Source organism: Apodemus sylvaticus, chromosome 7 (assembly GCF_947179515.1).
Source record: "Apodemus sylvaticus chromosome 7, mApoSyl1.1, whole genome shotgun sequence".
Taxonomy (NCBI): domain Eukaryota; kingdom Metazoa; phylum Chordata; class Mammalia; order Rodentia; family Muridae; genus Apodemus; species Apodemus sylvaticus.
Genome location: NC_067478.1, coordinates 56,102,908 through 56,130,691, shown reverse-complemented (window position 1 = coordinate 56,130,691; position 27,784 = coordinate 56,102,908). Strand labels below are relative to the sequence as shown.

The 27,784-nt window shown below is 43.4% G+C and overlaps 1 protein-coding gene across 3 annotated transcripts in view; it reads left to right on the top strand.

Annotated features, from left to right (window-relative positions):
* Nucleotides 1-27,710, top strand: part of Ccpg1 (cell cycle progression 1) — a 32,050-nt gene extending 4,340 nt beyond the window's left edge. The window contains exons 2-9 of one of the 3 annotated variants that reach the window (XM_052187812.1): nucleotides 7,579-7,647; nucleotides 9,909-10,029; nucleotides 10,544-10,620; nucleotides 12,272-12,473; nucleotides 16,872-17,123; nucleotides 21,583-21,704; nucleotides 23,647-25,043; nucleotides 27,026-27,710. In XM_052187812.1, the coding sequence (XP_052043772.1) occupies nucleotides 7,588-7,647; nucleotides 9,909-10,029; nucleotides 10,544-10,620; nucleotides 12,272-12,473; nucleotides 16,872-17,123; nucleotides 21,583-21,704; nucleotides 23,647-25,043; nucleotides 27,026-27,215 (2,421 nt within the window). In that variant the 5' untranslated portion in view covers nucleotides 7,579-7,587 and the 3' untranslated portion in view covers nucleotides 27,216-27,710. Of the gene's footprint in view, nucleotides 1-7,578; nucleotides 7,697-9,908; nucleotides 10,030-10,543; nucleotides 10,621-12,271; nucleotides 12,474-16,871; nucleotides 17,124-21,582; nucleotides 21,705-23,646; nucleotides 25,044-27,025 lie in introns of those variants that run through there. The other 2 variants (XM_052187815.1, XM_052187814.1) reach the window with 2 other exon arrangements.
* Nucleotides 27,711-27,784: the final 74 nt, after the last annotated feature.

Genomic DNA, 27,784 nt, shown 5'->3' with positions numbered 1-27,784 from the left:
TTCTGTGGAAGCTTTAGGAAGTCAGTAAGATGAGTTGCAGGTTTTCCTCTTTCATTATATGAGAACAAAGTCTGACTTTTTTAGTGAGTGTCACTGACCTACCCAACTTTTGAGTTCATATTGCCAATCAGCTGCAGAGAGCCTGGAAAGGAAAACAGGGTTCAGTGATGAACAGGTATCTGAGGTACCAAGTCTTTCTGTTGGCAAGCTGGAAGTAGCAGCTGTGCACCTTCCAGGTGGCTTTGGCAAGAGGGACTCAGGCCTTTGTCAGTTACATGAGAAACTGAGTACACATTGTGATGCCAGTACCATGCGTATGCTTTTGGTGCATAATTTTGGTGAACAACTATCCAGGGTTTTATTTGTCTTCTAGGTAGAGCTGGGTAGTGTGTTCTAGTTTGAAGACCAGGTGGTTCCCTTCTTCACAGTGACTTTGCTCTTCTGATTACAAGACTTGGAATTGTAAGGTGGTGCCTCTGTGGTTGGCCTTTTCATGTTTGTCCTGGTCTCACAGTTAGATGTGTTGAGGTCCTTAATTTGATTTCATAGGAAGTAGCTTTTTAATGTTGCCCTCGCGAGCAGCAAGACTCTTTTGAGTCTGAAATCCTCCTGGCAGGCAGATGTAAGAGCCCTGGGTGGAGGTGGAGAGATGCCTCCTCCTGGGAAAGTCAGTTACTGCCATTGCATCTGACTCTGAGGTTGACCAGAAGTTAGGTTAATTAATACAGAGCATTAATGTAAAGCAGTGTTTTAGAGATTTCTAAGTTCATTTGGAAGGCTTTGCCAAAGTGATACAGGTATGTGAAAGTGAAGGAAAACAGATGTGTAACATGTACTGTGGTTGGGTATTCCCCCCCTTGAAGTTAGTAGACAGCACGGGAAGATCCACATCATCCCATCATCCTCTAGTACTACCAGATGACAGTGGGGACCCTTCTCCCTTGTAACCAGATAAAAACACTAACAAATGGCAACTAGAAAAAAATATATATATACTGTATTAGCTTTTCTTTGTTATCATAGATCATAATTGTAAGAAAATAAGAGTAAATTATCTTTTGTAAGAACATTTAAAAGAACTAAAACCACAATTATAGTGTGTATGTGTGTGTGTGCGAGGGAGATAGGGGGAGAGAGAGAGAGAGAGAGAGAGAGAGAGAGAGAGAGAGAGAGAGAGAGAGAGAGAACTAATAAGATAGGAAACAAAGCCAGAACCAGATAGATTTGCAAATGATGAAGCCACCCCTGGACTCAGTGTCCCAGGAAGGGCAGTGTGCAGCCTGCCCATCTTAGGTATTAGTTAACTAAAAAAATGGGGGAGGATACTATTTTTACTCTGTAGGTTCCTGTTTCTGGGTATATAAAGGTGAGTTCCCTATCTATGGACACAGGAGGTGTTTGATCCCCCAGAAGCTAGAACATTAGCAGGTTTTGTAAGCCATCTGATGTGGGTGCTGGATAATTCGGGTCCTTTAGAAGAACAGTACTGAGCTGTGTCTTCAGCCTCTTTGGTAGCTCATTTAGACTTTTTCAAAATTGAACAGTAACAACCTTGGACAACCAGGATATTTCATAAGACTGCAGATAGCTGAAGAAAGCGGGGGGGGGGGGGGGGGGGGACCTCCTTGCTCTAGGTAATTTCCCCTTGGTGTTTGAATCATTGTTTTCTCACTTTTAGGAAAGATGTGGCTTAGGCTGTTTACTTCAGATATCAGAGCAAAAGTGGTTTTTGCTTCCTAATTTGCAATGTTGCATCATAGAAGGAAACTTACAGAGTAATAGTATGTTGCCACATTTCTGTTGCAGAAATGATGTTCTGGATGAAAAGGTGCATTTAGTGGATATAGCAGGAGTACATGGGTGGACTATGTTTATTCTTTTCAAAAGATTGTAATTGATTTTGTTGTTTTTTTAAATTTTATTTTTTAAAGAATTATTTTATGTATAATATAAATATATATAATATGCACATATATTATGATAATATTATTTTAATTATACACACACACACACACACACACACACACACACACACACACACACACACTGTGGCTGTCTTCAGACACCAGAAGATGGCATCAGATCCCATTACAAATGGTTGTGAGCCACCATGTAGTTGGTAGGACTGGAACTCAGGACCTCTGGAAGAGCAGTCAGTGCTCTTAACCGCTGAGCCATCTCTCCAGCCCCGTTTTTTTTTTTTTTTCTTGTTTGTTTGTTTGCTTGCTTGTTTTTAAAGACCTAGTTTCATGGAGCTCAAGTTAGCATCCAGCCTCACCACGTAGACTAGGTTGGCCCTGAACTTCAGATCCTCCTGTCTTTGCCTCTCCTTTGCTAAGACTTGTGTGCTACTACACTCACATTTTTTTGTTTTGTATTAAACACAGGGTTTTAACTCTGTAGCCAGGTTGGCCTGGAGCTTGTGGGCAATCTTACTACCCCTGCTTTTCTGAGGACTGGGATTATAGTGTGCTCAGAGTGCCTGGCTTACATTATTTTTAGTGACAGTGTTTCCTACCTCATTTCAAATAGGAGAGCCTGCTTTTTACAGAGATGAGCCTTTGCACTCACTGATAGGATTACTATGACCAAAGACAGAGGACCTTAGATCCTGTACTGCGTGGACTCAACTCACTAAAAATCCAGGGCTTAACTTTTTTTTTTTTTTTTGGATTTGGTTTTTTTTTGAGACAGGGTTTCTCTGTATAGCCCTGGCTGTCCTGGAACTCACTCTGTAGACCAGGCTGGCCTCAGAAATCCGCCTGCCTCTGCCTCCCAGAGTGCTGGGATTACAGGCGTGGGCCACCACCGCCCGGCTCCAGGGCTTAACACTTTAAGGCAACATGTTAGTTTATTTAACTTTTCAGGAGAAAATGCTCCTTGGACTTGTGTCTTTTACCGTGCTTAAAACTGGTGTTGTTGCTGCGGTCAGATGGCACACTCCTAGGCAGAGGCATCTCTGTGAGCAACCCGGGGTTCCTCAGAGGGATAGTCTGAGTCAGGAAGATAGTTCAAGGCCTGCCTGGGCTACAGAGTAATTTCCAGTCAAGCCTAGGTAAGTTAATGAGACCCTGTTGTATCATAGTAAAAACCACTGGAGCTGTAGCCTGATCTACAGGGTAAGTTCTAGGACAGCCAGGGCTACACAGAGAAACCGTCTCAAAGAAACCAAACCAAACCAAACAAACAACACTGGTTTTGTTATTCCGAGAAAGGGTGTCAGTGTGTAGACACCCCAGTATCCTGCCTAGAACTTGCTTTGCTAGTCTCAAAAACTAGGTAGTTTGCCGGCCTGCTGGGGTTAAAGGCATACACCACTACAGGCCTTTGTGTTATATATGTGTCTTGTCTTATTTACTTGCTGTGAAGAGACACCGCAACCAACACAATAGAATAGATTGAGGGCTGGAGAGATGGCTCAGTGGTGAGCAGAACTGGTTGCTCCTCCAGAGGACCCAAGTTTAATTCCCAGCACCCACATGGCAGCTCCCAGCACCCACATGGCAGCTCCCAGCACCCACATGGCAGCTCCCAGCTCTGTGTGACTCCAGGTCCAGGGGATCTGACTATGAGCATCATATTATGATGGGAGCATGGCATTAAGCAGGCCAGCACAGCGCAGGAGCAACAGCTGAGAGTGTGCCATCTTCCCAGGACCACCCTCTTTGTTACATCCTAGGCTAGACTGACAACATGCAACCCTAGTTGTTGGTACTATTGATCTCTTGTCTCAGACTCCAAGTAATTAGGATTATAGGTCTGAGATTTTCTTGTTTTTAATACAACAATCTGTTGTAAGGCCAGGCATGGTGGCTCATGCCTATAATCAGTGGGAGAGTCTGAGTCAACAAGATAGAAAGTTCAGAGCCTGCCTGGGCTGTAGAATCATTCCCAGGCTAGCCTGGGTAAGATAGTGAGACCCTCCATATCAAAATAAAAGCTACTGGGGCTGTGGAATCATTTCCAGGCTAGCCTGGGTAAGGTAATGAGACCCTCCGTACATCAAAATAAAAGCCACTGGGTGGGGAAAGTACTTGCCTAGCATGTGTGAGGAAGGCCTCAGATGAACTCCCCAGCTCCGAAAATGGGCCCACAGACCAGGGTCTCTCCAGTTTCTTTAATTTTATTTCTCTCTCTCTCTCTCTCTCTCTCTCTCTCTCTCTCTCTCTCTCTCTCTCTCTCTCCCCCTCCCTCCCTCCCTCCCTCCCTCCCTCCCTCCCCTCTCTTTTCTCTTCTCTCTCTCCTCTCTCTTTTGAGTTAGGGTCTCAGTCCCCAACTCAGGCTGGCCTCATATAGTCTGTCTTCTCACTTCTGGTTGGGGAGCAGAGCTAGGTGAGGCTGCTTCTCAGGGTCAGGAAGCCTACGCCCTGCTGGACTGCCAGGTTAGTCTGGAGTCTGGGTTCAAACATTTGATGGAAATAAAGTATGTGTGCAATCACGTCAGCCTTCGGAGCATTCATTTTTTTCCTCAAAAAAAAAAGCCATTTTCATAATCTAGTTTTCAAATCCTTGCAGTAATTTTATCAAATAAAATGAAAAGTGAAATGTGTAGCTGGGACTGGTGACACGCCAGTGCCATCCCAGAACTTGGGACATGAAGAAAGGAGGATTATGAGTTTGAGGTCAGCCTGGGCTACATAGCAAAGCTCTGTCTCCAAAACAACAAACACAGGGCCTGGAGAGAACTCAGTCACTAAAGGGCTTGTCAGGCAAGCATGAGGACCTGAGTTGGTGCCCAGAGTCCACGTAAGAAAGTGGTGTGGGGGTGCATGCTTGTTCACAAGTCAGAGCTTTGAGGTTAGCTGGCCGGCCGGCCTGGCCTTCATGGTCTTCAGTCAGACAGAGCTTTGAGGTTAGCTGGCCGGCCAGCATGGCCTTCGTGGTCTTCTTGGCATGTTCCTTTGGAGGTAGAATCTCACTTTGTAGCCCTGACTGTCTGGAAACTCAGAAACTCAGCTTAGGTAGACCAGGCTGGCCTTGAACTCAGAGAGATCCATCTGCCTCTCCCTCTGAGTACTGTGATTAAAGGCCTATTTCTAAGAGAAGCTGTCTTAAAAAAAACAAGGAGTGACTGCCATTGTTGTTCTCTGGCATCTTCATGTGTGTGCATACATACAGGGACACATATATGTGCACCCATGAACATACATAAGCACAAAGAATACCTGTAATTAACACATATTTAATTAGAAGTAACATAGCCTCAGTACTGGGAAAGCTGATGCAGGAAAGTCCCAAATTCTAGGCTGGCTTAGTTTATATAGCAAGATTTAGACTAACTGTGACTATATAGTGAGACGTGTCTCAGCTACTTTCTGACCCCCCCAACCCCAAAATTTGTTTTGAATGCTCAAACTGAATTGGGTTGAACCTAATGCCAGTTACATTTGAAACAGTTGCTGGACTACTTACTAAATTATATCACAGCCACTAAACCTCATTTTTATTAGCTTGTAATGTATGGAAATTTTAAAGAGGAGGAGGCAGAGAAATTGCTCAGTGGTTGAGAGCTCTTGCTGGCCATGGAGAGAACTCCAGTTTGGTTCCCAGCATCCACATTGTGGCTCTCAACCATCTGTAACTCAGTTCTAGGTAATCCTACACTTTTTGACTTATATGGACTCCAAGCCACATATATATGTATGTGATGAACATACATGCAGGAGGCACAACACACATACACATGCAAAAATTCTTTTTTGTTGTTGTTTTTGTTTTTGTTTTTTGAGACAAGGTCTGTGTAGCCCTGGCTGACCTGGAACTCACTCTGTAGACCAGGCTGGCCTCGAACACAGAAATCTGCCTGCCTCTGCCTCCCAAGTGCCGGGATTAAAGGCATGCGCCACCACTGCCAGGCTAGAGAGAATTCTTAAAAGGAAAAACAAAAAAACTTCACAAAGTTACTCAGATTGATATTGAACCCAAAGTTATATCATAGTCTAAGCTAGCCTTAAACTTCTTGCTTCTGTCTTAGCCTCCTGGTTGGCTTGGATTACAGGCCTGATTACAGTCAGATACTGGACAGCCATCCAAGTGGATTCATGGACAGCCCAGCAGCACTTGGCTTTTGCCTCAGTCTGTGCTCTGCTTAGAATCACAGAATTGTGAGATAATAGTGCCCCATTCTTCTCGCTCATGTCTAATTCTAGAAGATAAGGAAATAGAAACCCTGCCTCCTCCACAGTAAAATGTAGCCTATTAGGGACAATGTCGGGCATCATCACACCAGGTGACTTGTCTGTTTTGGTTAACGAGGATTGTTAATAGTGTTGTGTTACTCTTTTTTGTTTTCTAAGACCCCTAGGGTCTCAGTGTGTAGTTTTGGCTGCCCTGGAACTTACTATGTAGGCCAGGCTGGCTTTGAACTCACACAGATCCTCCTTCCTCTGCCTCCTAAATACTGGGATTAAAGGCATGCACAACCATGCCTGGAAGTCCTTGAGTTGCCCTAGCAGAACATGGTTTTTGTTATTTTGAGACAAATTCATACTGTAGAGCCCACGTGCTGGTGTTACAGGCTAAAGCAACAATTTATGGAGGCTGATGCTTAAGGGAGCTCACCTGCTTCCCTCTCTTCTGCCTTTCACCACTCCCTGCAAGTACTTGCTGTCTCTCCTAGGCTGGCTCACAGTTGGAAGTTCTCCCACCTTAGCTTTCTTAGTGCTGAGCCCTGGAATTGAAGGGCACCGCACACTGCTGTCCAGGAGCCCTGGGAAGGTTGTTGTAGACTAGCTATTCTTAGAGCAGAACAGAGGGTGGGGCGACTTCTTAAGAGTATCTTGAATACCAGGTTGGCCGGGAACTTAGCTACTGTGTAGCCAAGAGTGACCTTGAACTTCTGATCCTCTGACTACCTCAAATGCTAGGATTACACATGGGTGCCAGCCTGTTTAGGTCACATGGTGCTGGAAATCAAACCCAGCTGGGCATGTTACCAACTGAGCTATGTCCCAGCCCATGGATACAGTTGTGTTGGAACTATAACCTTCAGGTTAGATCTAACACTTTGATAGTGTCTGTGCATGGCCCGAAGCTGTGATAAGAGGTGGATAATCTCAAGGGTAGCCTGGGCTAGCTAGTGTGGGGTGGCAAGGTAAAGCTTTCCAGGCAGAAGAAATCAGGCAGCACTGAGCAAGGTGCTGTTTCAGGACAAAATGAGGTCATTCTCACTGTCTTAGGTTTGGCACCACCCTTTATAAAACCAACTGAGGTATTGGTAATAGTTATTTTAATTAAAACTTTCATGTTTTTGAGCTTGGCCTTTGGGCTTTTCACAGCACTGCTGGTGAAAGTAGACATTCAGTGCTGCTGTCTGGTCCCAGCAGGACCCTAGGCATGCTTCCCCCTTCAGATATAACCTCTGTTGGCTGCGGCCGCACAGCTGGGAGGTCGCCTTAGCTCAGGAGGGATCCCACACTGGACGATTTGGCTTGTTCTTATAGGTATGCAGTCGTATGGTCAGTGCGGAAAACCTGTGGTGGTGTCTCAGTGTTACCTAGAGGTTTTATGCTGTGTGGTGGAGCTTTTACGGGCATTTTAAAATGTGTCCCATGTTTCATTGTATGTTCATGTTTATAGACTTGAAAAATGTCTGAAAGTTCCAGCGACAGCGACTCATCTTGTGGCTGGACTGTCATCAACCATGAGGTATGTTCTCCGATGTGTTGTCATCAGTGACAGAAACTGCTTTATGAAGGTCAGTGTTTTCTAGGTAAACGTGGCTTCCTTTGTCTATAGTTGACTGTTTTCCCACCCATATTTAATTTGGCTGCTAGATACCATGGAGCTACATACAGCCCAATGTTTTTTAAACAAACAGAACTTTGATATAGGGTCTTAATAAGTTGCTCTCTCCCTTGAATCAGTGTGCTGCTCATGCTGGTCTTCCTGAACTAGGAATCCTCCCTCTATCTCTGCCTCCTCAGGCTGGGCTGACAGGCCTATGCTGATAGAGCCAGGGTGTGGGGTTTTTTGATTGTTTTGAGACCTTAAAGTCTCACTGAGTAGCCATGGCTGCCCAGAACTGGCCGTGTGTTCACAGCTGGGATTAGGGTTGTGTGCTAATTTAGCTGGCTTTTGTTTTGTTTTTTGAGAAAGTCTCCTTCTGTCATATAGGCTGGCCTAAAACTCAAGGCAGCCCTCCTGCCTCAACCTCCCAGGTATGGGGACTAAAGGTATGAATCATGCCCAGTCCCGCCCGCTCCCCCTCTTTTAATGAAGTGCAGAACTTAATAAGAAAAGATATGTGTTTTAGATTTACATGTGTGGAGGACAGCAGTTGTTCATAATCAAGAGGAAGTGTGAACTTCTCCAGAGAGTAGCATCCAGGATTTGGGGTACTATTGAAAACCATAGCGGGATCTTCTACATTATTCTAGCTGACTTCCTTAACTTTGAGGGGCTGGTCTCAAAGTTATTTATGAGGTGCTGCCTGGTACAACTACATTCTTATTCTTATGTAATTTTTAAAGACCTTCTTTGTGGTACATTTTTTTTCCATTTCTATTTTGGAGGTGTGCGTGGAGGGAAATTCAGTGTCTTTCTGTGTAACTAAGATAACCTCTCTCTAAATTACCACATAGCCCAGGCTTAACTTCACCTTCCTATCCTCCTGCCTCACTTTCTGAACACATGTGACTGGTTGTCTTCTTTGTGGTTGAGGATGGTGTCAGATTGTCTGGGACTGGAGGTACAGATGGTTGTGAGCCACCATATAGGTACAGGTAACTGAACCTGGCTCTCTGGAAGAGCAGCCAGTGTCCTAAACTGTTGAGCCATCTCTCCATCTCCATCAGCCTTCATTTTTTGTTACTAATTTTAGAGACAGGCTATAGTTGTGGCTAGGATGGAGCCCACTACATAGTTCAGGCTGCTTTGAGTGTGGTCAAACCAGTTTTGTAATGAGGAACTATGCACATACAGTGCACAGTGTAACTAGAAAGTTACAGATGCTGATGCATTTCCTTACCTTGCTGATTGTTTTTGCTACAGAAAAGTCATAGATAGGAACAGAAACCATAGCATCCGATCAGCCTTGCTTGTTGAGAGTCTGAGTAGCTGGTCAAAAGTTCCCCATTTGTATTTAGGATTTTGCAAGTATTTCTTATTTCATGTGATTTTTAAATTAATTAATTAATTAATTTTGAAGCAGGGTCCCAATGTAGCCCAGTGTGGCCTTAAACGCACTACATAACCCATGCTGCCCTCCAAGTGGAAGTCTTCTTTCTGCCCCACCTCCCAAGTGCTTGTGTTATGGGCATTTACCATAACTGCTGCTTGGTGTATATATGATGTATAGAAATAATTATTGTGATAATTAAAGGTTTAGAACAGTTTGTTAGTCATGCCTTTTACAAAATAGCATCAATCAAACTAGGAGGCCAGTGACATGGCTCGGGTGCTGTGAAGCCTGACTTCCTGAGGTAGGTAGGTCCTTGGGACCCACATGGTAGGAGGAGGAAGCCCGTTCTCCACCTTGTCCTCTGGCCTTCCATACCACATGCGTGCAGTGCCTGAGAATGCTAGAGCAGGGTGGAGGTTCTTTTGGGACTGGAGTTAAGTTGTGAGCCATCTTGTGGGTACTGGGAATCAAGCCTGGGTTCTGGAAGAACAACTGCTCTTAACTCCTGAGCTCTCTCCAGCCCCTGAGTGCAGACACTTAGGACTCAGGGTTTGGCTTTTAGTCTCATCAAATAGACAATCATCCTGTGTTCACCTCATGTTGACTTGAAGTGTATGGCTCCATTTTTGCAGTCTTCCTCTAGCAGGCCTGTACAGACTGAATTGAACAAAGCCAGTCAGGATTGATACTGGTTAGAGTGTGGTAGCATCAGCAACTCTCTACATATCATTGCAAATCCAGTCTTAGGAAGGCACTGGCTAAATTAATAATTACCACTTTCCCCTAGGGTTCTGATATAGAGATCGTGAATTCTGCTACAGCCAGTGACAACTGTGAACTGACTCCAGAATGTTCCTTATTAGAACAAGAGGAGCTGCACGTTCTTTATGTGGGGCCTGGGGGTGGAGGTAAGTTAAGTTCCTGGGTTTGTTTGTTTTTTTATTTTTGTTTTTGTTTTTTGTTTTTCCTGGAGATGGGGTTACCATCCTTGATTGTCATTGGAATGGTCTTATCCTAGATGTTCATTAAGTGAACTTGTTTAAGTTAAAAATCTGCCAGCAAGTGTCTGAGATTAGTTAGAAAAGAAGTCTGCTGACACCTCAGAGCCTGTAATGAATGAGTTACATTCCCTGTGTGAAACTGTCCCTTCATATTTTTTTTTTTTTTGGTTTTTTGGACACAGGGTTTCTCTGTATAGCCTTAGCTGTCCTGGAACTCACTCTGTAGACCAGGCTGGACTTGAACTCAGAAATCCACCTGCCTCTGCCTCCCAGAGTGCTGGCAAGCACCACCACCGCCCGGCGTCCCATTATATTTAGAAGTAATTAGATTTGCTAGCAAGAACAGAGGGACTAATGATATATCACAATTAAAGTGTTTTCAACAAAAGAAATAATGATACCGCTTTTGGTTTTATACCAGAAAGCAACGCAAACAATATGTTGTCAATGGGAGAAACCATGATGTCATCAATGAGAGAAACCAAGTCAGCAATTGAGGTAAACTTGTATTCCGTTCTGTGGATATTTGATAAGAACTGTCTTCCTGTTTTTAGCTAAGCATTCTATTCCTACCTAAATTATAAGAAAATCTAGTGAAAAAAATGGGTCAGTTTTAAAGTTGAAGTTGACTACTTTTGGGTTTCTGAACAGGACTGTAAGCAAGAGCTTCCCCTGGGTCACCCTCAACAGCCAACTGTGACAAGAGGATGAGGAGCTGTGCTGAGTTAGCTAGCCTGTCTGTTAGCTTAATCTATTTATCTACTTTAACAATAGTTTAAATAGTTATTTTTGAAAGTAGATTTTATTCTTGAATTATTCAAAATTTACCGAGTGAATGTCTAAAATGAAGGTTAACTTTTACATTTGATGACAAATTAAATATTGTCTGTTGTAGTTGTCTTTTGAATAGAGTTACTTGTCTGCCTAATTTTTCCAAGGTATTGTAGTCCCTTCCTGCTGAGAATGGGTGACATAAAGAATCATTCTTTTCTGGAAGGGCCTGGAGACGTGGCTCAGTGGCCACGAATCCCTGCTACTCAATCCTGAGGGCCTGAGCTCAGATCTCACCACACATGGAATAAGCTGGGTGTCCTGCAAACACACATAACTTCAACTCCATGCATGTGATGCCCTCTTCTGGCATCTGCACAGATAGACATGTGCATAAACTTAGGCAGACTCATAAGTAAATAAATCGTTAGTAGTTGATAAGGTGGTTCAGCGGGTGGAAAGGTGTTGCTGTCTAGTAAGTTATTAAAAACCGTTAATATCTGGAGGCTGGGAAGTCTAAGAAGAAGGTGCTAATAACTAGTTTGGTGTGTGGTGATGGTACCTTTTGCCACATTCTCTGTAGGGAAAAAATGCAATGTCCCTGGATGACAGAGGAAGGAAATGGCCGAATGGCACTATGCTGTGTGCCTCTTCAGACGGCAGCCTCCTCATCTCCTCAGAGATCATCAAGTTTTCATGGTTGTTGGCGTTTGTTTTTGTTTTTGTTTTGTTTTGTTCTGTTTTGTTTTGTTTGCAGGGTTTTCTACATAGCCCTGGCTGTACCTGAACTCAGTATGTAGACTAGGCTGGCCTCTAACTCACAGAGGTCCACCTGAGTGCTGAGATTGAAGGCATGAGCTAGCCCAAGTTTTAATGAATCTTAGGGGACATATTCAGACTGTATGGAGACTGCATAGCCTAACTGTTGAATCAGTCTGTCACATCTCCCTGGAGGTAGTACTTTGTGCCAGCAAACTCAGGACTGCTGGAGTAAGTGAATTCTTGGTGTCCTGTGGTCATAGCAGGGATGAGCAATCTCTTCAGTTTCTGAAGCACAGTGAGAGGAGACAGTCATCTCATCTAATTCTTGGCATTACGGATGGCTTTGAGGTCTCCAGCCTAAAGAAAGTGAGCTTGTGATTGCATAATCCTTTACTATGGGATAGAAATCACATCTTTAAGGGATAGGAGAGGTATCCTGTGGTAGACCCGAAGCACTGTGAGCACAAGGCCATGGACTCCATCCTCAGATTGAAAAGAAAAGGGAAGGGGAGAGGATACAAAAAAGAATGAAACTAGGCGTCATGTATTTTGAACTGTGAAGAAAATCTAGGACTCAAAACTACTGATCTTACTGCCTGTAAACTTGGTTCTGTAGGTGGAGGAAGCAACTTCCCCTGAAGACAATGTCTATTTCGGAACTACCAGTGACGATTCGGATATTGTTACACTTGAACCTCCTAAGATGGAAGAAATGGGGATCCAGGAAGTCACAGTCATTAAAGAAGCGCCCAGCTCAGAGGACCTAAACATGGGTTCTTCCTCCAGCAGCCAGTACACCTTCTGTCAGCCGGAGCCCGGTACGGACCGCTGCAACCGCAGCCGCAGCCGGCCGCTTGTTTGCTAGCTCCAGCTTTCAACTTCTTAAATAATCTCTCTGAAACTCAAGAAAATCTTGATAAAATTTGTTACATTGTTTTCCTGGCCTTTATGGCTGAGCTCAGTGTTCTTTCTTTGACACATTGCTGTGTGATTAGTGTGTGTGTGTGTGTGTGTGTGTGTGTATGTGTGTGTGTGTGTGTATACACTGGGGACTGAACCCCAGATACTGCACATGCTAGGTAAGCAGTATGCTACATTCAGTTTATTAAAGTCTCAAGTCCTCAAAAGGTGCATTTGTCTTTTAATATCTGATTGATTGATTGTGGGATAGCAGGGTCTAGCTCTGTAACTCTGGCTGTTTTTATGTTCACTGTGTAGCTCAGGCTTTGCCTCTTGGCTGACCTTGGAACACTTCTACAGACAGGTGCCATCATTCCTAACTTCCACAATTTTCTCCAGACAGAGTTTCTTTATAGCCCTGGCTGCACTGGAACTTGCTCTCTGTAGACCAGTCTGGCCTTGAATTCAGAGATCTGCCTACATCTGCCTCTTGAGTGCTAGGATTAAAGACCTGTACAGGCATACAATCTTTGGTTTTCGAGACAGGGTTTCTCTGTGTAGCCCTGGCTGTCCTGGAACTCACTCTGTAGACCAGGCTGGCCTCGAACTCAGAATTCCACCTACCTCTGCCTCCCAAGTGCTGGGATTAAAGGTGTGTGCCACCACCGCCCAGCACCACACACAATTCTTAACCTCTGATTTCTGAATGTGTAGAATCCTTCAGCATGATACAAAATACTTCGACATAAAGTTCCAAGAAAATGTTAAAAGAGAAGCCTGTAGTTAGCTCAGTTATTAATTAACCCATAATGATACTTTAACGATGGAGGGGGGAGACCTGTGACTCCATTTAGAACTGCTGTTTTAATAATTTCCTAATCTGATGAAAAGCCAAGAATATATAGTTTGGATTAGCTCCTTATATTTTTCCATTCTTTTAATAATTTGTATACATTTGGCAGTCAGACATTTCTCATGCCAATTTAAGGTAATAAAATGCCACATTGTGTTTCTTGGCTTTTTTGTTGGTTTGTTCTGGGATAGTATCTCTTGAGTCCACACTGTCCTGGACCTCACTATGTAGCCTTGACCAGCCTTGGATTTGTGACAGTTTGCCTTCTTCAGCTAGGATTATGTCACAAAACACCCATATCCTCTGTCCCCATGTAACACTCCTGTCTGACATGTAAATGCTGTGTAAGTTGTTGGGGAATGGTAATAAAAAGTCTGTATGTGTTCAGAGCAGAAGGAATGTCTTCTGAATATTTTCAATCCATCCTTTGTTGAGCCTGAGATACAGATGTGTGACTGTATTTACAAAAATTTGGTACAGTTGACCTTGGAATTCAACAAGTGCCAGAGGTTAAGGCCTTCCCACATTCTGTGCAGTCGGCTCCCTACTTTTGAGTTTTATTATTTTTATTTTAATATTTATTCATTTTTATTTATATGAGTGCACTGTAGCTGTCTTCAGATATAGATATACCAGAAGAGTGCATCGGATCCCATTACAGATGGTTGTGAGCCACCATGTGGTTGCTGGGAATTGAACTCAGGACCTCTGGAAGAGCAGTCAGTGCTCTTAACTGCTGAGCCATCTCTGCAGCCCCCCTTTTTGAGTTTTATAATTCCATCATGTTCAGTTTTCTCCCTTTTGATATATTATCTATTTATAATTGTCTGCCTCTGACTTAAGCACGGACTTGGGTAGAAGTGTAGCAGAAGGGCACAGTGAGAGAACAGTACACATTGTTGATGGGAACTTGCACCCAAAAGTCCAGGGGTCTGGCTTGATATCCTTTTTGAAAGATCAAAGATTGTTTCAGAATTAATTACCAGAGCCGGGGCAGTGGCAGCGCCTTTAATCCTAGCACTTGGGAGGCAGAGGCAGGTGGATTTCTGAGTTCGAGGCCAGCCTGGTCTACAGAGTGAGTTACAGGAGGCCAGGGCTACCCAGAGAAACCCTGTCTCAAAAACAAAAACAAACAAACAAACAAACAAAAAACAAGAACAAAGACCCAAACCAGAATTAGTTACCAGAAATATTAAAGGGTGTGTGTGTGTGTATGTGTGTGTGTGTGCGTGTATATGTGTGTGTTTTGTTTTTTGTATTTGGTTTTTTTCAAGACAGGGTTTCTCTGTATAGCCCTGGCTGTCCTGGAACTCACTCTATAGACCAGGCTGGCCTCGAACTCAGAAATCCACCTGCCTTTGCCTCCCAGAGTGCTGAGATTACAGGTGTGCGCCACCACCGCCCAGCTGTGTGTGTGTGTGTGTGTGTGTGTGTGTGTTTTAATTTGAGACAGGTTAACCTCAAATCCATAGAGATTGACTTGTCTGTTTCTTGAGGCTGGGATCTGGTGTGTATGGCCACACCCAATTTAAGCATTTTTTTTTAACCCATCAAAATTGCTGGTATAAAGACAATGTTTAAAAATAATGATAAATTTTAGGCTACACTGAAAAAGCTCCACAGCCAGGCATTGTTGGATGATGTGTCTCTGTAGTTCCTCCATTCTGTTCTCCCATTCTCTTTTTCCTTACAGCTTTTCAGCTTCATGTTTTGTGTTATTATAATAGGTATGCAGCTTTTGTTTATTTAAGAAAACTACTGCCTTCATTGGCCAACCAACCCTCCTACCCGGAAGGCGAAGGTGATTGCTGCAGTGAAGTCTTGTGTATGTTTCTAATAAGAGTCATTGGATCTTAATCTCATATAGATAACAGTGTTAACTGGTGAAAGTTGTATTTTTTGTTTTTTTCCCTTTATTATTTATAATGAAGCTTTATACATCTTCTTTCCTATTTATTCACAAAAGAAAGGTGGTGGGAGAAGCTGTGGAAGATTCCTGAGTACATAAGGGGATGGGATGATCAGCTGAGACTCCGTGCTCCCAGCCAGCTGGCCCTCCAAGGTGGTGTGCCTGACGCTGAGCTGAGCTGAGCTGGCCAAGCGGCTTCCCAAGCTGGGCTAGTCACATTTGCTATTGGAGCACTGACTGCATGCCTCTGCATTGCTTGCTGCTTAGACTGTGGGCCTAACTATGTTGTATAGGACATTTAGAAATCCAAATATTTCCACCATTACATATATGCGTTAAAGATAGAAGCATTAGGTAGTTGATGACTATTAATATCTACAGGGTGGTTTGTTCATATATATGAAGGCAATATGCATTGTAGGTTTGGAGACATTTTTAAGAAATTTGGAGAAAAGTTTGTTTGTACATTGACACAATGAGCTTCTGTCAGAAAGTATTACTTCAGTATCCCAGCCATGATCTGGATGCCTTTATATCATGTAATGCTTGGTTTAAGTCTTCCTCTCTTTCTCTTTCTCTAAGAAATGTACCTCACAGCTGAGGCAATGCATCTTGGGAAAACTAGTGATCAAGAATAACCAGACACATGCTAGGCATGAGGTCATGACACAGTGAGCCCTCACTAAGCATTAGGATATGTGTTCATTCAGTAGTGATGTTGTCATGTGAACATGAACTACATTCTCCACACTTGATCTTTAGAAAGCATTGTGTGATGGAGACACAGCTTTCCTGCGGCATGGACAGTCTGTTTTCTAAAGACTGGCATTTTTGAGTGCATGAGTGTGTGCTGTTTTGGAGCTCTGTTAAATTCAAGTTCGCATCTTCACTTTACGTCTAACTGGCATATAGAAATTATTACTAAGTGTTCTTGTCAATAATTCATTGAAATATGGAATGGAATTAAGAAGTGACATGTGCAAAAAGCTGCAAGTAATATCTCCAAGGGATTGCCCCTGGACTGGAGATATTTTTGTGCAGTTTTTGTTTTGTCCCATGGAGGAGCAGCACAGACTGCGCCTTAGCATGGTGGGGTAGGGGTGGGCTGTCATGTTGCTTTCTCAAGCTGACATATTTACCAAGGCATGCAGTCCACAACCTTCCGGTAAGAGTGGCAGTGGAAGGGAGGGGCTCACCTGACTTTGGGAACTGTGTGAACTGTGGTGCTCTAGGCCTGCACTGTGGGCTAGAGACCTGTTGTGAGAGACCAGGAAGTACTTCACACTTCCTGCTCCTTCAAGTAGCAGTGAAAAAGAAAATAAAATGAAAGATGAAAGACAGGTTTTTTTTTTTTTCCCCTTAACTGAAATATGTGTTTCTGCCTGGGTTTGGTCTGGGGTTGGTAAGTGAACAGCGTGTTCTTGTTCATGTTTCTCTTTTTGGCTTTCTCGTGTTAAAGGGCATGTAAGGCTAGCATTGATTATTGGCATATTTACTGGCAAGGCTTTTCTGAGAATGTCTACTTAAATATCAACATTTTTCTTTTTAAACTAGTCTTTTCATCTCAGCCTAGTGATGAGGAATCCAGTAGTGATGACACCAGCCAGGAGCCCAGCCTTGCTCCTAGACGCCGCCGCAACAGGAGGAAGACCATTTCTATCTCAGAATCTGAGGAGCCTCCATTCGCTGAGCACGAAGATGAGCCCTCCAAGGAGCCAAGTAAACGCCACTTCAGCGGTGGTCTCAACAAGTGTGTCATCCTGGCCTTGGTGATTGCTGTCAGCATGGGATTTGGACACTTCTATGGTGAGTGTTGGGAAACACCTTGTGCAGAAGCCACTTGCATATAGTAGCAAGACAAGATGGCACAAACAAGTCAGTGCTGGATACTGTGGCCTGTACCTATAGTCAGCTATTTTATTCAGGAGGCTGAAGTAAAGGATTGTTGAGATGAGCCTGGGCAACGTAGTGAGACCCTGTTCCAAAACAAAGCATTGACATTCTTTTTTTTTTGGAGACGGATCAGGCTGGTCTCCAACCTGTAATCTTCCTACATCATCAGAATCTCGAGTATAAATAAGAACTAGTAACATACATGTTTGTGTTATGTATTTTTTTTTTTAAGTAAGAAGACTGGGAATTAAAAATCTGAAGTTGGAGGTGGGGAGGTGGCTCAGTAGTCAAGAGCACTGGTTAGGCTATTCTCCAGAGGCCCCAGGTTCACTCTCCTGCACCTAACCCATGTGCTGGCTCTTTTATAACCAGCGCCATTCTAGCACCCTCTTCTGACCTTTTAGGGTACTGCATGCACATAGTGCAGACATAAATGCAGGCAAAACATGAATTTAAAAAACCTGAAGGTGCAGGGCGTGGTGTTAAATGGCTTTCCCCAGGGGCAGGCAGAGGGTTTTGAGTTTGAGGTCAGACTAGTTTACAAATTCTATTCTAGGCTAGCCATCCTGGTTTTTGAAGTAGGGCTTTACATCTCTGTCTGTCTGTCTGTCTGTCTGTCTATCTGTCTGTCTATCTATCTATCTATCTATCTATCTATCTATGGTGTTTAAAGCGGGGTCTTACTATGAGCTCTGATTCAGCTTCCTGAGTACTGAGATTATAGACCTGTGCTACCTGGCTAGAGAGGTATAGTATACTTGAGAAGTCAATGTCTTAAACCATGTCAAGTTCACAACTCTTTCGTTGTTGTCTGAAAAAGTGTCTGTCGATATAGCCCTGGCTATCCTGGAACTCACTGTATAGCAGCTCACTATGTAGACCAGGCTGGCTTCAGACTCACAGAGCTCCATCTGCTTCTGCCACCCAAGTGCTGGACTAAAAGTCTATGCCATCATGCCTGGCAACTTGAAAAATCTACTTTGCCTATGTAAACTGCTTTTAGATTTATTCCTTTTCTTGGTCTACATAACCTATACTTCAATTTTCTGTTTTAATAGTTCTTTCCAACAATACGTTCTTTCATGAATGTGGTAAAGGTATGTTTTCTGAGTTCAGCTTGGGGTGGTGTTTGGGCTCATGAGGAGGCCCGCTCGTGTGTCCTGCTGAGCCTCACTCTGAGCCATGTGCAGTGTGCTCTGAGGCACAAATTTTATCAGTGTTTTTGAGTGTATTTTTGTCCCCTACAGGTAAAAATGAAGGAAACAAGGGAAAAGGTCTAAAATCTTTTTTTCTTACTAAAAGCCAAGAGTTGGTTATTAACTTGAATATTAATATAGACTACACTAAAATCTCACAATTTGCATGACTTTGGAATATTTGTTTAGAAAGTACAGTTTAGAACACTCCTTTTAAAACAAAATTAACACAATTAACAAAATTAACACACTATCTTCCTTATCCATTTTAATCTTAGCCTTACCTCAGTGTGGGAATCCTGGATGATGCAATATATGAAATGAGTTACCTAAATCTCAGCCCTGACTCAGCAGCCTCAGTGCTCTCACTTAGGGAAGGGAGGGACGTCGATCGCCCTGCGCTGGGCACTGAGTTCTGCACTAAGATCATTCTCCGAGATCTGTATCCATAGTCAGCCAGTCTCGGCTCCGGGTGCCTGTGGGGTGGGATTCCTGTCTGTCCTAGAAGAGAAAGCAAAAGATAGTGACACACTGTACTCTAGCTGTGTGACATGGTTCAGATCCTAAAAGTGCATCTGAACTTTTGGAAAAAGATAAAAGTTATTAGCAAAGAAGATAAATGATCTCTAAGAAAGCTAACACAAAATTCATGTTTGAAGTGCTTCCCTGCCCTCACTCATCTCTCCACACAGGTGTTGACAGGTTGACCAGCCACTCAGAGGATGTAACTGTAACTAGATGAGAAGTTACACAGCACAGAGAGGCACTGGAAGCCATGGCTATGTCAACCTACTCGGTCATCCTTGAATGGGCTTTTAGTAAGCTTAGGACAGGCAAGGGGGGAAAGTAGACACCCCAGCAATGGGAACTCCAGAACCCCTTTTGGAAACAAAAATTGCTTATATTATAGATAAAAGATGTCTTTAAGGGGGCTGGAGGGATGGCTCAGTGGTTAAGAACACTGACTGCTCTTCCAGAGGTCCTGAGTTCCAGCACCACATGGTGGCTCACAACCATCTGTAATGGGATCCGATGCCCTCTTTTGGTGTGTCTGAACACAGTTTAGGATGCTGAGTGAGAAAGTTTGATTTATGGAGCAACTGAAAACAACAGTTTAAAAAAAAAACAGGGAAAAGAACAAGGCAAAAATAAAAGAAGCTGGCGGTAGCTGGAACTGCTGTGGGCTTTGTAATTTGTATATTGTGCTGACGTCAGGGCTCGGGGATTAGAGTGAGGGATCGAGGAAGAGTGAGAACGGGGAGGGCACTGGGCTTTCCAGCCTAGAGCATGTTTGGTAGTCTGTCAAAGGTTCAGGAAGTGTGCATGCTGCTTCACATTTGACATAAATGGTTCCTTAGTGGGAGAGTTCTGATAGACAGTGAAGGTGCTCGATGTTGTGCTAGGCCTTCTATTCTAGAGCCCCGCTGGATCCCCACTCCTGGATTGTTAAGTGATGTTCAAAGTGGGTTTCAAGACCTGTAGAAGGAATTAAAAGGGATCATTACATTCTATGTTTAAACTTCTGCATGTACTGGTATGCCCACTAGTTGCCAGATATGCTTTTTGGTTTAGTGGTGTTTTTTCCCTGTATGATACATGTAATAGGAGCATGCCAACAGCTTTTCTTGGCAAAAAAAAAAAAAACATTTTGAATTTAAGGTCAAGTATGAAGGAATTGACCTAGTGCTGGGTGATCACCTGAGGGCTTTGCAGATGGTGGCTAGAGGCTCTTCTACTGCCCCTGTCCTGTTGAAGAATTAATATATTAATATATTTGGCTTTGAGGGTCTATAAGATAGCTCAGTGGGTAAGGGTGCTACTTTCAATCCAGATGGCCTGAGTTTGATCCCCGAGATCTACATGGGAAAGGAGGATTCCAATTCCTAGAAGGTTCCCTGACCTCCACATGGGTGTCATGGTGTGCATGTGTCCCTCCCCCAAAATAGTATATGGATATAAGTAATCTTGGCAGTAGAAGAGCCTCTAGCCACCATCTGCAAAGCCCTCAGGTGATCACCCAGCACTAGGTCAATTCCTTCATACTTGACCTTAAATTCAAAATGTTTTTTTTTTTTGCCAAGATTTTATAAGTAATCTCTGTATTTAAAAAGTAGAAGGTATGTAGCTCTGTTGGTAGAGTGTTTGCCAAGCATGCACAAACTGCTGGGTTCAAGCCTTGGCTCAACATAACAACTGGAGGTGGTGCAATCCTAGCACCCTCGAGGTGGTACAGAAGAAGTTGTTGATGGTCAGCCTCCAGTTCATAGTTAATTTGAGTCCAGCCTGGTCTGCAAGAGACTCAGTCTCAAAAACAAACACACAAACAAACAGCCTCTTTGCCAGGTAGTAGTAGTGGTGGTGGTGGTGGTGGTGGTGGTGGTGGTGGTGGTGGAGGAGGAGGTACACACCTTTAATCCCAGCACTCAGGAGGCAGAAGCAAGTGGAGCTCCTTGAGTTCAAGGTCAGCCTGGTCTACAAATGAATTCCAGGATAGCCAGAACAGTTACACAGAAAAACCCTGTCTCATAAAAACAACAACAACAAAAAAAGTAGAGGCAGGAAAATCAGGAGTTCAGGATCATCTTCAGGTAAATAGGGAGTTGGACTCTAGCCTAGATGACTTAAGACCCTGTCTCTAAAAAATAAAACAAAGTAAAATAAAATAGAAAATTGACTTTAAGAATGATGGGTGTTCATAATTAGGCATTTCCTGTGTTGTATTTTAGTTTTTGAGTTGTAGCCTGTAGACAAATTATTAAGAAACATACATTTTCATTTTTCTTTGACTCTTAACCTGTAGGAAAAGAACTCTACTAATTGCTTATTTTTCTGTTTAAAGAGGTTGAAACACTACTTCAGTGATCTCAAAGATGAGTGCTGTTGGTATAACAAGATGAACAGTGGGTTTTTTTGGGTGGTGGATTGTTAGTGGCATGTGGTTTTCTTTGGAAGGGTAGTGAACTACATAAATGTTCTTGTGTATGCTTAGTGAATTAACTCATGGTTAGCCTGCTTGTCTTGTGCATTAGCATTCACTTTGTTTGAGGAATGACACCATGAATGTTTTAGAGTAAAGAATGTCCTTGCCTGAGTTAAGGAGCTAGTGTAGGCCGAGTGTGCTGTGCATTTTTGAGTAGCGGCAGTTATGTTATCCCTATAATGGTTTCTCCTTTCAGGCACAATCCAGATTCAGAAGCGTCAGCAGTTAGTCAGAAAGCTCCACGGGGCTGAGCTGAATGGTGTAAAGGATTATCTCTCGCAATGTAAGCAGGAACAAGAGTCTTTTCTAGATTTCAAGGTATGTATTAAACATTGAAAAATAACTCAATAGTAAATAATGTGGAAACAATTGAACTAGGCATGAGGGCACACACACAAACACTGTAATCCTATCCTGCCATTTGAAACCTAAGCATTATGAATCAGGTCAAGTTTGAGACTAGCCTGTGACACCCTGCCTCAGAAAGCCAAGAAGAAGAAGAAAAGTAGAAACCAGCAGTGAAGTAGTTAGGTGTCCTTACACCGAAGAGCAGTGGATGACAGAGATGGGCCAGCAGAGAAAGCCCCTGGCCACCAGTCCCAGGCCCTACATGGCAGCAGGAGAGAGCAGACTCCACAACCAAAGCTGTCTGCTGACCTCCACGTGCACACCTACACACAAGCACAGGTAGTAAAAAGGTTACAAGTAGTGTTAAGGTGTTTTGTACTTTTATACCTGTTTCTCACATTGGCACTCTATGAGTGAAGCAATGGGTCTTTTTTATAAACAAAGGTTCAGATAGGCTAAGTAACTTTGCAAGGCTTGCAGATCTAGTTCGATTCCAAGAATCTAACTTCAAAGATTTTAAAAAACTGACCTGTGTGTGCGTATATGCATACAAAGTACTTTGCATGCATGGCACAAATATGGAAGTCAGAAAATCACTTTCAGGAGTCAGTGCTCTCTGATCTTCCATACTGTCCTACGGAATCCAGTTCAGGTTGTCTGGTCCGGCAGCTGGGCGGCAGGTACCTCTGCCAGCAGAGCCGGTTTGCAAACTACAGGCTCTGTTTGTTTGCATGTGCTGCAGTGCTAGGGATTGAATCGAAGACCCCACACATGCTGAGTGCAAGCCCTTCCCACTGAGCTGCATGCCCAGCCCTGCAAACTACAGTTAACCTTTTCTTTCTTTTTTTTCCTGAAGATTAACACGTTAGGGAAACAACTATTTCAGTTGTTTCTCACGTGTAAAACTCTACTACTTATTTTGTTTGTTTCTGAATTCAAGTTTACTTGGATTGGGGGAAGTACTTAACTATGTTACTAGGATTCAGGCTGTCCTCCGTGTACAGAGATGTTCCCATGAGATTCCGTACTGACGTCCAGCAGCCTTTTCTGCCAGCCTAGTGCTGGGATTAAAGGCCATGCCATGCTGCCTCTGAATATTTTTTTATTCTCATCAGTACCGAGTCTTGGGACATGGGGATACAAATATAAAAATGGCTGATTGTGGGTTTACTTAAAGAAAGCAAATGCAACTAACTTAAAAATCCCTTAGTTGCTGGGTGTTGGTGGGACAGAGGCAAGCAGATCTGAATGTGAGGCCAACCTGCTCTACAGAATGAGCGATATAGGTCAGCCAGGGTGATATGGAGAGGCCCTTCCTGAAAAGAAATGAATAAACAGAATAAAATGTTAGTTTTTTTAAAACACTGTAGGCACCTTCTCAGGACAGCTACTGTAGTAACAAGATGGGAAGGCTTCCCTTGCTTTTCTAGCTTAGAAATAGGTGTGATCCGATGATGTGTCTGTATGCAGTACTGTGCACGAACTCTGGGCCCTTGGCTCTGCTAGTAAGTCCATGGCCTTCAGCCTGTTAGAGACGCATGGAATTCTGCATACTTGTTCTTTGAATTCTCCTTCCTCAACAGTGTTCTTGATTTAATGTGCCTGTCTGCTACTCATTTTCTTCCATGTGACAGACACTTTTACCTTCCATTTCTCTTTTTAAGAATGAGAATGCCTCTGGACTCAATGGCAAGTGGCAATGAGCATCTATTTTTCAATATTTAATACCATTTAACCATACCCAAAGGATTTGTGCACATGGTCATATACATACCTACACACACACACACACACACACACACACACACACAAGCACTAAAGGGTATGATTCTTACATGATTAAAAATTTAGGTTGAATTTTCCAAGCACTTACCATTTCTTTTCTCTTTCATTAAAAAACAAAACCATTTAGTCATTGAAAGAAAACCTTGAGAGGTGTTGGACCGTTACTGAATCAGAGAAAGTTACCTTTGAAACTCAGAAGAACCACCTTGCTGCAGAAAACCAGTATTTACGAATATCTCTGGAGAAGGAAGAAAAGGCCCTGTCTTCATTACAGGAAGAGTTACGACAGCTGAGGGAGCAGATTAGATTGCTGGAGGATAAAGGCACAAGCACTCAGTTAGTTAGGGAGAACCAGGTTCTTAAGCAGTACTTAGAAGTGGAGCAACAGAAAACAAATAGCTTCCTTAATGAAAGGGAGACTCTCTTGGAGGAAGCAAGGATGTTGAAGAGGGATCTGGAGAGAGAACGGCTCACCGCAACAGCTCTGCAGGCACAACTTGATCAGTTAGTCCCTGGCCAGGCACAGAGCCACGCCGAGGCTCCTCGTGTGCAAACAGAAGAGAAGGAGGTCGTGCTGCTACAGCAGAGGCTTGCTGAGCTGGAGCAGAAGCTCAGCTTTGAGCAGCAGCGCTCGGATTTGTGGGAGAGATTGTACGTGGAGGCAAAGGATCAGCATGGAAAGCAGGAGACGGACGGGAGGAAGAAAGGAGGCAGAGGAAGCCACAGGTCGAAGAGCAAGTCGAAGGAGACATTTCTGGGGACAGTTAAGGAAACATTTGACGCTATGAAGAATTCTACCAAGGAGTTTGTGAGACATCATAAAGAAAAAATCAAGCAGGCGAAAGAGGCTGTGAAGGAAAATCTGAAAAAGTTCTCAGACTCGGTCAAATCCACTTTTCGACATTTCAAAGATACTACCAAGAATATCTTTGATGAAAAAGGCAGTAAGAGATTTAGGGCTCCAAAAGAAGCAGCAACTGAAAAGCCAAGAACAGCTTATAGTTATTCTTCATACTCACAGCAGGAAGCACCAAACCAAAATCAGAATTGCAGGCGCCCTTCGGCACAGAGGGATGGAGGAAGAGAAAAGCCCAGTCACCCTGAAGAAGTTAGAAAGAATGCAAATTCATATACATACAAGGCCAAGTTTGACTGCAGAGGTACCCAGTCCGACAGAAGGGTTTGTTCAGGTATGTTTGAATGTGCTGGACAGGAATCCATTAGCCCTACTAATAAAGCAAGTCCTGTTAGGATGGATGACTTTAAGCAGCTGATTCGCTGGTACTTACTGAATGAACTGGATACTTTTCACCACTGGAAAGAACTGGATCAGTTCATCAGTCCATTTTTTCTGAATGGTGTCTTTAGACATGACCAGAAGCTCTTCACCGACTTTGTTGATGATGTGAAAGGTTACCTTAAGAGCATAAAGGAGTATCAAGTAGAGGATGACAGTTTGGAGAAGTTGGACGGATGTATCTATAGACACTTTGGGCATGTTTTCGCCCTTCCATTCGGACCCAGGTCGGTTTACATAAAACCATGTTACTATAATAGCTTCTAACAGTGATACAGTGCATAGCATTTTATTTAATTTTTTAACAAGTTGAGCTTTCTCGAAAGTTACTGTTTGTAAGAGACAAGCTTTATTGCCAGTGAAATTCAGAATAAATTGAAAGACAAGAGTTTTAAAATTATAACTATTGCAAACTGAAAAAAATCTGTGTCAATCACTTAGACTTGAACAAATTATTGAATTTCTACCTTAAAAATTAAATGATATATATATATATATAATATCACTTAATTTAGCCAGTCTAGCTTCTTTTAGTATAGTTTATATAATTAAGTGAAATTATTTTCCTTTAATCTTTGACTTAGGAAGCTAGAAACAAAAAGACTTTAATGGGAAGCCAGGTCACGTGGCGCTGCCCATCTGTCATCACTGTCAGTTGTGTTGAGTTTAGGAGTACACATTGCAGGGTTACAGCTGAGCAGGGTGCTGGACGCTCCAGAGCCACAAAGCCCCAGGATGTTCTTCCAGACTGTCTGTTGCCCTTCAGCTGTTTATTCTGTAACTGTAAATGTCTGTTTACCCTTGCGAGTCAAGTTCCGTCTTTATGAATAAATGCAGTGTGCCTATAAAATAATGAGACTGGTTTCTGATGTCTTTAGTTCCTGAAGCAGATGTCTGGTGCTTTAAGGAGCAGTGCTGGAGGCTGCTTTGAGGAAAGATGAAAAACTCCTTGCTGTTCAAGAGTTAGCTGTGCAGGGAGAGGCATGGTGGTGCAGTCACCTTGGGTAGTCTAGAGATGGTTAGAAAATCTTCAGGATTGACATGACCTTGCATCTAAACTTGCTTTGAAACTAGCTTTTGGAAGAGAAGTGAGGGTTAGCACATGGATGGGGGGGGGGGAGGTCCTTCCTGAAATGGAAGGTCATTTGCAAAGGCACAGAGAAATGAAGACATACTACTTTACAGAAACAGGTGAGCTGGGGTGAATCAGGAAGGTCTCCGTTTTGTCCTGAAGTGTCTGTCTTGTGAGATGGAGAAGATTTCTGAAGGCTCTTGTCACTGGGTGGGGTGGTGTCTGGTCCTTTAGGTGACTGGCAGCAGCCAAGAGGGCTGATTGGCAAGGCGTGAAGCCTACTGTGGTGCTCTGCACATGAGAAGCTGATGGGAGTCTGAACGAGGGCATCGAAGGTGGTGGGAAGCGGACGAGACACATTCTACACAGCTCATGTAGTGAGACAGTTACATCTTGTGTAAGGGAAGTAGAAAGTGAGTGTTGGATATTGTATTATTCAGAATACCAGAAGGAAGCTCTAAGCAAGAGGAACCAGAAGCAAATTGATTTTGGAGGTATCTGTTGACATTTATATGGATAGGGCGGGCTGGTAGTTATTCAGCCATTTCTACTCATTTTGAAGCCAGTCCCCATTGGTCTAGTGCAGGGGACACTGACATCTGTACTGGTTAGAGAGAAGGCTAAGCAGGAGTGCAGAGTGACTCACAAGAACCCAGAGACCGGCAAGGCAGGTGCTGAGAGCAAGGACCGCAGGGTGCGTGTGTGTAAGGCGAGGGAGGAGCCAGTAGGCAGAGTGGGAAGACAGCGAGCGGTCTCACCACCCTTGCCTGAAAAGGGGGCAGGTTGGAGACTGCTTTGCAAGATGTGCATATTATCTCAGTTGAGGGGTAAAGCCAATGGAGTCGAGACTGGTTGTTCTTACTGGAATGATAACAGAAACCTCATTATTTTATGGTTACATTCCTGCTCCTCCTCACCTGTTAGGTCTCCCCTGCCAACCAGTGCAGGTGCATTGATGTCTATCCTTTTTTCTTCAGTGTTGAAATAATGCCCCTTTCCTGGTATTATAGTAGGATTTTATTTTATATTTTATATTTTTGCAGTGTTCAGATAGATTAAGTGGGGAAAAACATTGTTATTTTTACTTTTAGAAAGCTCCACTCTAACATAGATTAAAAATGTGTTTACTACTTTCAGTCGACCTGATAAAAAGCAACGTATGGTAAATATTGAAAACTCCAGACACCGAAAACAAGAGCAGAAGCACCTTCATCCACAGCCTTATAAAAGGGAAGGTAAATGGCAAAAATACGATGGCGCTAACGGAAGACACACGGCAAATCTTGAGATAGAACTGGGGCAGTTACCTTTTGATCCTAAGTACTGATTAATGATTAAGTTAAATTAGGAGGTTAAGAGATGTGGATGCTTTCTACTTTATTTGATGTTGAAATTAAGATGAACTCCCCATGACTGTCTTTACATTATGCAAATGCTTACTAACTTGCATTTTCCTGTAGCTTAAGTTTGTTTAAAACAAAAACTTTTTCCCCAGCTCTGGGGGAAAAAATGGTAGTTTTATTAAGGAAGCCAGGCATGAAACATTCTGTGCATGAAACCAGGCTTGGTGTGAGGTGCTGAGCTTAGCGCGAGCTCAGCTCACACAGGGCAGTGCGAGCCGTGTGCCGGCGTGCAGCGGCAGGGCTTGAGGACTGAGCCGCGGTGGGACTCCGCTCTAACATTTCTGCTCTCACGCTTTTGTCTCTCTGTGGGTTCAAGAGCCCGTTGGCTTGTGAAGAGCTTGCTGGCTTGTCTTGTGAACTCTCTTGCACACCTGAATGCTATGGAAGAAACAATAAACTGCACCGTGAGGAAAACTAAAGGTCTCTCTCAAGTCTGGCGCCGTATTAGTGTTGTCTGAGAATGCCCCAGGACAGTGTACGGTACAGCTGTCCC